At 28.5% G+C, this 13,903-nt stretch overlaps 1 protein-coding gene across 1 annotated transcript; it reads right to left on the bottom strand.

Moving 5' to 3' along the window:
* Positions 1-6,247: 6,247 nt before the first annotated feature.
* LOC127241178 (exocyst complex component EXO70B1) lies at positions 6,248-8,566 on the bottom strand. Its single transcript, XM_051260098.1, has one exon. It carries the CDS (start codon positions 8,414-8,416, stop codon positions 6,467-6,469), a length of 1,950 nt encoding a protein of 649 aa, XP_051116055.1. The 5' UTR covers positions 8,417-8,566; the 3' UTR covers positions 6,248-6,466.
* Between the last annotated feature and the right edge of the window lie 5,337 nt (positions 8,567-13,903).

The raw sequence follows: 13,903 nt of genomic DNA, 5'->3' as shown, positions 1-13,903 counted from the left end.
TGATCTTTTATCTATATCTTTCAGAATCTGAAATTGGTCATACCGAATTTGTTAACTGTAGAATTAATGTTCATCTTGAATCTCAACCAAACAAAACTTAGGACTATGACACCAGTTGTTATATAAATTGAAAAAATAAAATAAAAATTAAGGTAACGAAAAGGGCACAAGAATGTACACACGAACATAAAGATTTATTAACCTAATTCGATACAATTACGTACGTTTAATTATATATAAATATTAAAAGTAAAATTTTAAGCAAACTCTAGAGCATCCAACCTAATTGTAAGTAATTCAAATTTGGATTTCATAATACATCAAAATTTCTCACATAAAACATAATACTACCTCCGTTCACTGTTAATTTATTCATTTACTTTTTGCATATTAATCTTTAAATATTAATTATTATATCAAAATATATTACTTCATCTGTCCCAAACAATGTGCATCATTTGTTTTTTGCACGAGTTTTTAGATGGGTAGTATTAAGTAGGATAATTTAGAAATTAGGTGATGTGATGGAGAAAAAAAATATATTTTATTTTTTTATTTTGATGATGTGAGGGAATAAAGTGTGGGGTAGAGATTAAATATAATTAATTATTTCATATTTTGAAAATGTTGCAGGGTGTTTGGGACAGATGGAGTACAAATTATGGAAAAACAAAAAAAATATTTCTATTGTTGTTTTATAATACTAATGTAATTATATTTGTACAAAAAAATTATACAAATATAAATATATTTTTAATATTAAAAATAATGCCGCAAAATGCAAATGGATAAATTGACGGTTGATGGAAGTAGTACCAAAGTATCATTTAAATACATATTTAAATAAAAACCTTCAAATTTTAACCAAAAGCAAACAAATAAAGACCCATATTTTATAGTAACAAACAAATCGATCTTTTATCGTAGTAATATTTATTCAATAATAACTACCCACCTACAAATAATAATAATTTTCTAGCTCATATATGGTTCAATAAATTATCCTTCTATCTCAGATACCGTGTCTACTACATTGTAGACACGGTAGTTTAGGAGGAGTGTAATTAGTAGATAATTAATAATATATTAGTGAAAATAATTATCTTATAATATAAATAATTATAAATTAAGATTAAGATAACTAATTAGTTTAATTAAAATTTTAAAAAAAAGTAAAATTTAAAAATTTAAAATGAGATTAAAGTGTGTAATCATTTTCCAAAAAAGAAAAATGACATGGTATGTGGGACGGACAGAAACGGCAACGTGAATATGGTATAACGGAGGGAGTATTTACTATACATGATCCAGTCGAATAGTTAATATTGCACTTATTTTTGCCCCTTTTACTAAAATAAATGCGTGTATATATATATATATATAAAGAAGATATATTTCAAACTATCTGCTACTATTAATTTTGGAACTTTTCTTTTATTTATATCGAAATTTTAATATAATTTATAAAATTATTTTAAATTTTTTAAAAAAAATAAAGACAAAAATAATTGAAAAATTTATCAAAATTAATATCATCTAAAATATTGTATCAAAATCAAAGCCAGCAAAAGTTCTAATTCAAAATATTTTTTTTATTATTTTTATTTGTTTCATTAAAAAAAATATTTATTTTTTATTTCATTAAATGTAATTATACACTAATATCAAAATTACTTTTAATTATTATTTAACTTCAAAATATATAATTACACATATAATTATTTTATACATTAAATTAAATGATAAAAAATATCAAAACCTCTTAAATACTTTCACAAATTAATAAAATATTACTCCCTCCGTCCCAAAAGTATAGTCTTGTTGTGTTGTATATTGGTAGTTAGTAAAAAGTACGAGTAAATAACATTTTTGCCCATGTGAGTATATTAGTGTAAAAAATAGTGGCAATTGTATAATAATAATGACAAAGTAGGAATAATTTTATGGTGATATGATTATTTATGAAAATGAAACTATTATTTTGGGATGGAAAAAAATGATAACCAAAAATATTATATTGGAACAGATTGGAGTATTATTTTTTAATTTATTACAAAACTTCAAAAAAGTATCAGGAGAATAAAATTGAAGAAGTACCTTTAAATAGTACGAATATTTTCTTAAATATTGGATTTGTTCAGCCAATTAAATTTTTTTCCACATTTTTTTATATCAAGATTATACAAATATATTATATTCATTCATAAAAAATAATTAATACTTTAATATAAAATAATAATTTTATATTAATGATAGGTTTCTCCAACCTTATGGAGTATAAAATATACCTCAAATAAAAAATTGCTCCCTCCGTTATACCATGTCCACGTTGCCGTTTCTGTCTGTCCCACTTACCATGTCACTTTTCTTTTTTGGAAAATAATTATACACTTTAATCTCATTTTAAATTTTTAATTTTTTTTTAATTTTAATTAAACTAATTAATTATCTTAATATTAATTTATAATTATTTATATTATAGGATAATTATTTTTACTAATACATTATTAATTATCTACTAATTACATCACTTCTAAAATACCGTGTCTATAGTGTAGCAGACACGGTATTTGGGACGGAGGGACTACAAAACAAACACACTCATTATTTCAATGTGTAAGAAATATTTTGACATATTTCAATTTTTCTATTAACGCCTCGAAAATACTGGCTTCCATTTAAATAGAAATTTTTTATAATAATAAAAATTAGAATTTGATGTGATATTTTACGAAAAAAAATATTTAATATAATATATGTATATTTTTTTTTATGTATAAAATAAATTAAAATAGCTTCAAACTTCCAAAATTGTAATTTAAATAAAGTCTCACTTATTGTCTCACTTCTTGTAATTTTTTATTTATTGAAATAGATTTATTTATTTATGTAATAATTTATTGATTTTGTAACCATAATATTATAATTGTGGCATAAATTTGACTATATTTATAGATAAATAGATTTATTAAAGAAAAAAAAAAAAAAAGTATCCTGCAATGCACGTGGTATAAAATTGAAGAGACAAAAAGCAAAGTTCAACTTTTGTACATGCGACCACATTACTTATATAATTATTTTTATAAGATAATAAATTTATACACAATATATAGTATATATCTTTTTAAGGCTCCGGCAATGGTGCTTATGTCATAATTAGTTTCTAGTACAAAATTATATACTTCGTACCGCTCCAAAACAATAGTCTTATTTTCATAAATAATCATATCACTATAAAATTACTCTTACTTTTTCTTTATTATTACACAATTGTCATTACTTTTTATACTAATCCATTCACAATGGCAAAAAAGTCTTTTACCGGTATTTTTTACCCACTACCAATATTCCTTAAATTTCGTGTCCAATACAAATACAACCAAGACTATAGTTCCGAGACGGAGGGAGTATTATTTTTTAATTTACTACAAAAATTCAAAATGCCCTTTTGGAGTGAGATGGAAAGAGTATTTAATACTCCTAGTCCCACTTGCCATATCCAACTTTTCATTTTCGTCTATCCAACTTATTTTGTCATTTTTTTTTAAAAAAGAAATATAAACTTTAATCTTATTTTAAATTTTTAATTAATCTAATTAGTTATCTTTATCTTAATCCATAATTATTTTCATTAATTTATTCTTAATTATTTACTAATTATATCTCTTTTAAATTCTCATATTTACAGTAAAGTAGACATGATAATCGAAATGAAGGGAATATTTAATTCATATATATAATAAACTCGAATTTGTTCGTTAACAAAACGAGTTTATTCGTGTTCAAATTCTATTCATTTACATTTACGAATAAATTTAAATCGTGCCAAAATGAACCAAACAAAATTAAATTAACAAATGATTTGATTCATTTAGGGTGTGTTTGTTTAGGGGTTTGGATTTTGAGTTGAGATTTGAATAGTAAAAATTTTGAATTTGAATAGTTGTATGATGTGATATAAATAGGTGTTGATGTAATATTTTGAATGTAAAATTGATTTTTAATATAATATAAAAAATAAAAAAATAAGTGTTTAATTTGATATTTTGGATAGAAAAAATAGAATGAACAAGTGGATTACAAAAGTACAACTATTAGCATTGCAAGAAAGGTAAGGGGCCTACAAATAAATTAGTTATTTGCATTTCTGTCCCCAAAAGTGGGGACAAAAGTTGCAAATTCGAGGCCGGAAAAAGTAGAGCGGTTGCGCGTGGGGCTGACGCGGCGGAGCACGGCCACTGTTCGGTGGTACTTTCCGACTGTCCCCCGACCGACCTTTTTCGCTTTATTGCTTTTTTGGTCCTTTTGAGATGAATGGACTGTGCAGAGTATTTTTGGGGCGTTGACCGAATTCCTTCAAAGATTTGGGGTCAAATATTGAATAATAAAAGCTAGTGTTCGGACATGCAGTGATGGCGGATTGTATATATGTAATTATTTTCCCAACCAGCAAATATTAAATACGAATTTTTATACGGATACGTGCCTTATACGTCGAGTAAAATATTTAATTATTTTTCATCATTTTTTATTTTATTTATATATATATATAATTATAATGCCATTGAAAGAATTACCAGCCAAGCATGCATGCCCTGAAATTATTTTATGGATTCATTTAATTCTATTTACCCTTCTCCATATATATATATATATATATCAATTAAATGTCTTAGGTCCATTGAATTATTGAAATATTATTAGTGTTTGGTGCAGCATTGTATGGTTTATTTTAATTTATATATATATGAATATTAATTAACTTATTATGGGAGTCAATTTCGTTGAAATTGAAATAGGCTTAAAGCTAGTCAAGACTTGAACTTGTAAGAAATAACATGATAGCGTTGGAGTGAACTCGTGACCATGAGATTATAAATTTAAATTCCTAAAGCTACGAACGAATTTCTCTGGATAGGTTGGTCCTCAAATCCATGCGTAAGAATAACAATAATAGATTGTAACAAATTTTACAGAGGTGGAATTGATGATCGAACTGGATTATCTATTGTTTTGTATGTTCAATTATCTAGCAAATAACTAATATGTGTTGTGGGAATTTGTATTTTTTGATCTTGAAGTTGTTATATTGTTGTTGTGAGAGGATTTAATCGATTTTCGGGGCCAACACTTATAATATGAATATAACTCAAATCCAATTTAATAAAAAAATAAAAATAAAAATTGAATGGGGCATAAGCTTTAATTCAAACTTCTTTTACTTAATAAATAAGATCAAACTCGATCTAATATAAACTTAAATTGAATTTTAAAAAATATTGATGAATACGGAGTATGATGTAATATTAAATAGGAATATTGAGCCTTTTTTTTGTCCTAAGGGTTTGTTTATTTAATATTCTAGTTTTTTCATCTATTTGTCAGTTAAATTTTTCATATTCGACATGATTTTCTGCAACCGCAAGCACATACACGTACCCACCAGATATCGAACACGAATTTTAAAAATATCTTACCATTTGATCTATAAGGACTTTAAACTATATTTACTATTTTTAGTAACAAGACAATTTATTGAATTTTGGCCAATTCGACTCGGCCCAATCTTCCCGTAGATCTGTTCATTCTAAGATTGCTATCCTAGTCGTGCATATATATATATATATATATATTTCATTCTGAGACATGCACAGTCACTATCTGTTCATATTTTCTCTTTGAAATGTGTTCTCTCTTTTCGGTTTGATCTGTGTTCGACGTTGAGATTTCCGATGGATTTCTGAATTTTCGAGAGACGATTTTCTTGGAATATTTGGAGAATGATCAATGAGTTCTCCACGGTGTGATTTTCTCTATTTCGAATTGTTTCACTTTGAGAGATTAAGGTTCGAATCTTTGGGTATGAGATAGGTGTTGCTGGGTGCTGTTAGACAGCGTCGGAGTTCGATCATCTCTATTCTTGCCTCCTTTTGTGAATAAGGGTTAGCATTATAAATTTGAGCCATACAACATATCGACGTTCTTTCTTAGTGTTTGTTTACTATTTTCAATGTTTTGATTTTCTATTAGATAAAATTTTTATTTAGTTCATTTTACAAGTGTTTTTTATTTACGATATGGATTCAAAAACTTATACAATTGAGTTGTAAAATAGTAAATTAAAATAATAATTATAAAATGGAAACAAGTATAATACTTGAACAAAATATTGATTTGTCCATATAAGATAAGTACAAACTAATCTTAAAACAAGAAATCTTGATTTTAGAAAATGGCCCAATGTAACAATTACAAAAACTAAATTTGATGTTACATTGCAACTTTTGAAACTTATTGAACTAATTTACATTACATTTTTTAGTATGAACAACTTGAACTTCATATAACAATTACATATTTCTTACAATAAACAATAACAAATGTTGTGTCGAACTTTCAACTATACCTCTCAAATTATCTGATTTTAATCCAACTTGCAACCAAACGCACCCACAACACCTCCGGGCTACGGCTTCTTCTTGGGCGTGGAGGCGGCGTGGCCCTCGAACAGGCCTTCGACCACCGCCTCCACGTCCTCAGGCTGGTATTTTATGTACTTATTCACTTGCTTCTCGCTTAAAAAGTGGCGGAACCGCCCGATGAACGATCGGTACGCCGGGATCACGACTGCCGAGATCGATATCCGTAGCTCCGACTGCAATTGCTCGTCGTTGACGACCCACGTGCTTTGCGTCTTGTGTATCTCGTCCAACACGGTCGTGAACGTCTTCAGTCGCTCCTTGAGCACCGTCTTGCTCGCCTTCCCGTTGGCGCCGACCACCCCGTCGGGGCTGAGGCATTGCAAGACGCGGTTGCACGTCTCGCGTTGGTAGTTCTTGTGGTATTGGCGCACGACGGACGACCTCTTCCGGCACCACGTGTCGCTCACGACGCGCCGGATCTCGTTCGAGTTCCGGATCTTTTGGAGGATGTAGCGCCCGTTGTTCATGAGGAAGATGTTGTGGAGCGACGCGTCTTTGTAGAGCTTCGATTTGTCGTTGAGGTTCGCGTCGAGCAAGTCGAGCGCGACGATGACTTGGGCGGCAAACGGAGTCGTTCCGTGGGGGCTCTCGGATTCTTTTTCTCCGGTGGCGGTGTCGGAAATGTTTGGCGATTTGATGAGCTGTGAGTGCTTTTGAAAAATCGTTTCCAAACTCTCGCGATACTCGCAGGCGTATTGGAGGTAGTTCATCACGTAACGCGTTAGCGGATGCACGGCGCCGCCGGGGACCGGAGTCCGCGTCGCGTCGCTTTTGATTGAGTTTTCGAGGTCGCAAAATATGCTCGCCGCAGCCTCGGCGATCCGGTCAGTTGCCGAGACGACTTCGGATATCACCTCGTTGTTGTCGGCGTCGGTGTCCTCGTCGACGTTGGACGACTCCGGCGGCGGCGATTGGCCGGAGCCGATGGATTTGACCAGATTACGGAGCGATTCGTACATGTCGAGGAACCGGAAAAGCTTCTCCGCCGCGCGCTTCGTCTTCGACGAAGCGTAGGCGAAGTCGAGGAGCTGGACGACGACGATGCTGACGATGTTTCCTAACAGACTCCGGCGGATTTTTGGCGAATCGGAGAAGATGGAATCGACGAGCTTCCTCTCCTCCGGGAAGATAACTTCCGAGCAGGCTTTGACGACGGTGATCCACCGGGAAATCAGTTTCTCCAGAGACTCCCATGGCAGTTTCACAACATCGTCGGAGTTAACCTCCAATTCGAATCCTTGCTTCGCCATGTAATTCCGAATCGCATTCCGCCTAGCGAAGGTATAGACCTGACTGCAATCGGTCTCCCTCTCCGCCGAGATCATCGTGCTCGCAATTCCGGCCAATTTCGCGGCGACCTCCGGCGGATAGGCGCGGTAATCGTCGGCGCACTTGCCGGAATTCGAGCGGGAGTGGTGGTGCTTCGAATCGAACGAGGAATGCTTGAAGAAGTTGCTGCTCTTCTGATTATCAACCGCGACGACGCAGATCTCGCAGCTCGAATCTTCTAGAAGCGTCCGGAACTCTTCCCCTAAGAACACCAACGCGCCTTGCAGCACGGCGTTCATCTGATGCATCAACGAGTCGTTATCCATAGCCAAATTCCCAAATTCACCCACCGCCTTCATCAATTTACCCATTCGCTTAACCGCCTCCATGAAAACCGCATCCTCATCTAAATTTCTACCGAAGATTCTCCCCGATTCGCCTGAGTTGTAGCTGTGAATCCTCGTCTCCAATTTCTCCGTGAAATCTTGAACGCAGTCAGGCACCGCGCCGGCGCCGGCGCAGGCGCCGGACGCTTTGTCGGACAATTCATGGATGAATTGCTCGACGTCGCGTGTGATTCGATACAGATCGTCGTTTTTCTCGTCGAATTGCGTCGGAGTCTGGTCGGTTTCAGATTCGCCTTTTTCGATTGAGGTTTCTTCCATGGCTTCCGATCGGATTCTCGGTAATGGTGTTCCTCCATTAACAGTAAATTGGCATGTTTGTTTGTCGAGAGAGAGAAGATGAAACAGCAGAGAAGAATTAGGTGATTGTTTGGCTATGGATGGCTGACCGTTGATCCGTTTGAAAAGGTATTTTTAACATGGGCCTATAATTGGGCCTACTTTTCTTAATAGGCCGAATTGGAAGCCCACCAAAATGGACTCAACTATTTTAAAAAAATTTTAACAATATATTATTAAATAAAAATATTAATTTAAAAATAAAAATACCCACTATTTTAATGGGCCTCTCAAAGCTTATTTATGTTTGGGCTAATGGGCCAATTTTATCAATATTTTCATGGGTGTGGTTAGAGCTTGCAAAATTTAATCCAACATGACATCTCGATGCGAATTCGATATGAAATAATTGGATTTTTATCAAAGATTTTGACCAAATTATATATATGTGTCAATATGACTCGAACACGATAAACAGGTCGGATCAAAGTTGAAGCTTTTAACTCGAACACAATACAACAACTCAATTATGATATATTAATATTAATTAACTATTACAAATGTAAATTAATTTTATTAGATAAGATACAAAAAATTGAGATAAAATAATTGAATTTGGATCAAGAATTTCGACTTAATTAATTTATACATATAAATACGAATTCGATATGATAATAAACAAGTTGGATTATGGTTGGATGATTCCATCTATTTAAAAGTAATAATATTATGGGAAAATATAGATTAAAAAAAAAAACATAGAGTATTTTTTAAATAATTATTTTATAATTGAATAACAAAAATAGAAATATTTATGCTTTGTAAGTTTTCGTAAAGAGTAAATAAAACTCAAGTTCAGTATAAAAGTAAAAGAAGAAAATCTAATAAATTTAAATTACAAAGAAAATAAGAACAAAATTAGATGACAGATGGAGTAGTAAATAATATTGTCCCACATAAATTGTTTATTTTACTGTAGATATTGAAACTTATGAATGATATAATTAGTAAATAATTAATAAATATATTAGTAAAAATAATCATAGTATAATACAAATAATTATAAATTAAAATTAAAATAACTTAATAATTTAATTAAAATTAAAAAAATTATAGCTTATAAAATTTTATATATAATTAAAATATATATAATTATTTTTTCAAATAAATAAATAAATTACATGTAATGTACCAAAGTCCCAAAGTAAAAGAATGAACATGTGAAAGTGGAAGAGTATTAATTTGTTTGCGAATTTTTAAAATTATTGTTACACTATTTAAAAAAAATTAATTTATTTTCAAAATTATATCTAAAACTTATTTTTTTTTCTTAAAATACTCTTACATTATTTTATTTTATGTTTAAAATATTATATTCAATATTTATTTAGTATTATACTATTGAATACCTAATTTGGCCCTTTTTTAACATCTAATGTAGTTTATACTCTTTTAAGTCAACTATCCATCCCCTTTATGGCTATTTAGTAGCTTTATTTATTTCCATAAGTAATTATTTTTCATAATATAGTTAGAATTAAATCAGCATATTCTTTGAATTATTAATAAAATTATAAATTTATACTCCCTCCGTCCCACGTACCGTGACTGCTACACTGTAAATACGCTATTTCAGGAGGAGCGTAATTAGTAGATAATTAAGAATGTATTAGTGAAAATAATTATCCAGATAACTAATTAATTTAATTAAAATTTAAAAAAAATAAATTAAAAAGTTTAAAATGAGATTAAAATGTGTAATCATTTTCCAAAAAGAAAAGTGATATGAAATGTAAGACGGACAGAAACGACAACATGGATATGGTACGTGGGACGGAGGAAGTATTAGGTATTTGTATTGTATATATTAAAATGCATGCAAAAATTAATCGTGTACTATGTGTTACATAAATTATTATCACATATTGTCAGATCATATTATATACACATTTGTGTTATATTAACATTTATTTTATGTTGAGATTACTCGAATTATTTATTTTATTATCATAACTAATCACAATATTGATTTATTTATACATTTAGAATAATCCATTATTAGTTAGTAGTATTAGATTATTAATTTGAGACTAACATATATATAATTAAATAAAAATTTTGTATTGGAATTGTGGGCATGTGATGATTTGGTGTAAAGTAGAGCATAGAATCATGGATGTGTTGGAGACATTAATTTGTAAATTATTAAAAAAAAAAATTATTCGATCTTGACCTATGTTAAAGAATAATTTATCCAATTTTATTTGTCATAATTGTACTTTATTTATTTAATTTTTTAATAAAAGTTTCACATGAACCCTAAAGTCGATTAACATGCAAATTATACGATCATAAGTTTACCTACCACATTAATTCGATCATCGTCATGGGCTTGGGCTTGTTCACTTTAAAGGGTATGTTTTTTTAACCAATTTTTTTTTTTTTTTTTTTTTTTATTTTACTTGAATTCTGCATTTTTCGAAAAAAAATACATTTTTTCTCTAACAAAATATGTCATCAAACATTATTTTAATACCAAACTCAAATCAAATTTTTGCAAATTCAACCAAAAGAAACACACCTTTGTGGTTTTTTTTTTTTTTTTAGTGTATATATATATATATATTTTATGCTATGTATAGAAAATTGTATTTTGTAATATAAATAAATATTTTCTCCGTTCGTTACATTTACAATCATTGTACTTAACATTAAAAATATTTTTATATTCGTTATTATGATATTTGTATAAATATTTTTGTCATTTTTTTATGATTTGTATTACGTTTTAATGTAATGATTAATATTAAAAAATTAATATGCAAAAAGTAAATGTAACTTTGCTAATAGAGGGATTGATATTTTGTTTTAAATTATTGATTTTGTGAGTAAATAAAATATATATTATATATTGTGTTATTATATATATATTATATTATTTTAATAACATTAAAAGAATCGTTTCAGAATAAAATTTAAGTGAATAAACCTTTTAACAGTACTCACTAGTGGAAAAAAATAAATTACAAATTTATATTAATTGATATATTTTAAAATTCAATTATATTTGATATAATAATAATAATAATAATTTATGAGTCAATGCTATTCACTCATAATAGTAAATTAACATTAAATCAATAATATTAAATAAACAACTTTTGCTTAAGTTAGTAAACGCTACTAATTATAAACTAATAGCTCAATTGATAAATAAAATAAAATGAAATAGAAACAACCAATATAAATTCAAAGACTGAAAAACGTTAGTTATATTCTTAAAGACTATTATCTCTGTCCCAATACAATAGTCTTATTTATTATTTTTGTCCGTCCCAAATTAATAGTCTTATTCCCGTGAATAACCATATCACCATAAAATTATCCATATTTTTTTATTTTTATTACACAATTGTCACTACTTTTTACACTAATACACTCACAAATGCAAAAAAGTCTTTCATTCGTACTTTTTACCCACTACCAATATAATATCAATATTTCTTAAATCTCGTGCCAAATCCAATTAAGACTATATTTATGGGACAGTGGAAATATTTACTAAGTCATTTTTTTTTAATATTCTCTCCGTCCCAAAAGTATAGTCTTATTGTATTGGGCACGAGATTTAAAAAATATTGATATTATATTGGTAGTTGATAAAAAGTCAGGATAAATGATTTTTTTGCCCTTGTGAGTATATTAGTATAAAAAGTAGTGACAATTGTGTAATAATAATGAAAAAGTAAATGATAGTTTTATGTTAATATGGTTATTTATGGAATGAGACTATTGTTTTGGGACGAACAAAAATGGTAAACAAGACTATTGTATTGGGACGGATGAAGTATTAAAAATATCTTTATATTTATATAATATTTGTTCTTTTTCCTTTATACTACGTCTTGATATAATAATTAATATTCAATAAAACAAGTAATTGTAACCCCGGATAATATAGTACTCCCTCCGTCCCGGTCAAGATGACCCATTTGCTTAATGATACTGTATTTTAGGTAGTGTAGATTAGTAAGTTATTAATAATAAATTATGATATTATTTTATTATTTTTATATAAATAGTGTTGTTGGCATTTTAAATATTTTTAGCATTATATATCAATAAAATATATACAATATGAATATCATATTGTAGAGAATAAAATTTTATATAATACAAATAAATAAAAATAATAATTTATTCATTTATAATTAACTTAAAACTAATTTTATTAAAAATATGAAGTTTTAAATATAGATAAAAAAATATTTATTTATTGAGGAGAGAGATAGAAATAAAGGGATTTTGAGTGGGTCATATGGGTAAGATATTAGAAATTTAATTAAATTGATATATATTTGTTAAATATGTTTAAGATAAATAAATTTACTAAAAATAGAAATCGGTCTATCTTTAACGAGACGAACAAAAAAAAGTGGATTATCTGTCGCGGAGGGAGTATTTAGATAATTATATACTCCCTCCGTCCTATATAATTTGTCCCTATTTTTTATTTTTGTCCGAACCACATAATTTGTCCTTTCTATTTTTGGAAATATAATTATGCACTTTAATCGCATTTTAAATTTTTTATAATTTTTAAAATTTTAATTAAACTATTTACTTATCTTAATTTTAATTTATAATTATTTTTACTAAATAATAATTATTTTTACTAATACACTTTAATTACTTATTAATTATACTTTATCTAAATTCTCGTATCTACAGTAATACACCCATATTACATGGGACAGCCAGAGGAAGAATAATATTACATAGTGGAGTAGACATGTATATAAATATTATTATATCAAATTAAAATATAAGAGTCTTTAAAACTTCACAAGTAAATAAACAAATAAATAGTTATTTTTAAAAGTGTAATTAATTAATATGACAAGTTGAATCAACATTGCCTGGCAATTCATTTTCCATGGACAGCCTAGCCATGCATGCCTTTATATATTGACATTATTTAAATAAATAAATAACTAATCGTCATTTAATTGAAAAAAAAACAAAAAAACATATAAGTATATTTAAAAATGTTAAGATTCGTTTAACAACTAAAAAATTGATTCTACTCCCTCCGTCCCATGTAATATGGGTGTATTACTGTAGACACGAGAATTTAGGGAAAATATAATTACTAAGTAATTAATAAGTGTATTAGTAAAAATAATTATAGATTAAGATTAAAATAAGCAAATAGTTTAATTAAATTTAAAAATATTATAAAATTTAAAATTTAAAATGTAATTAAAGTACATAATTATATTTTCAAAAATAAAAATGACAAGTTAAGTAGGACGGACGAAAATAGAAAATAGAAACAAATTACGTGGGACGGAGGGAGTACATTATATATACTGTGTATATATATATATATTATGTTACGTGTGTAGTCAATTGTACCACAAGATAATAGTTACATAATATAATATGATATTATTTTATTTATTTATT

The sequence above is a fragment of the Andrographis paniculata genome, unplaced genomic scaffold (assembly GCF_009805555.1).
Source record: "Andrographis paniculata isolate CXL003 unplaced genomic scaffold, ASM980555v1 Contig82END, whole genome shotgun sequence".
Taxonomy (NCBI): Eukaryota; Viridiplantae; Streptophyta; class Magnoliopsida; order Lamiales; family Acanthaceae; genus Andrographis; species Andrographis paniculata.
The sequence above is the reverse complement of the archived record's forward strand: the minus strand, read 5'-3'. Positions and strand labels throughout refer to the sequence as shown.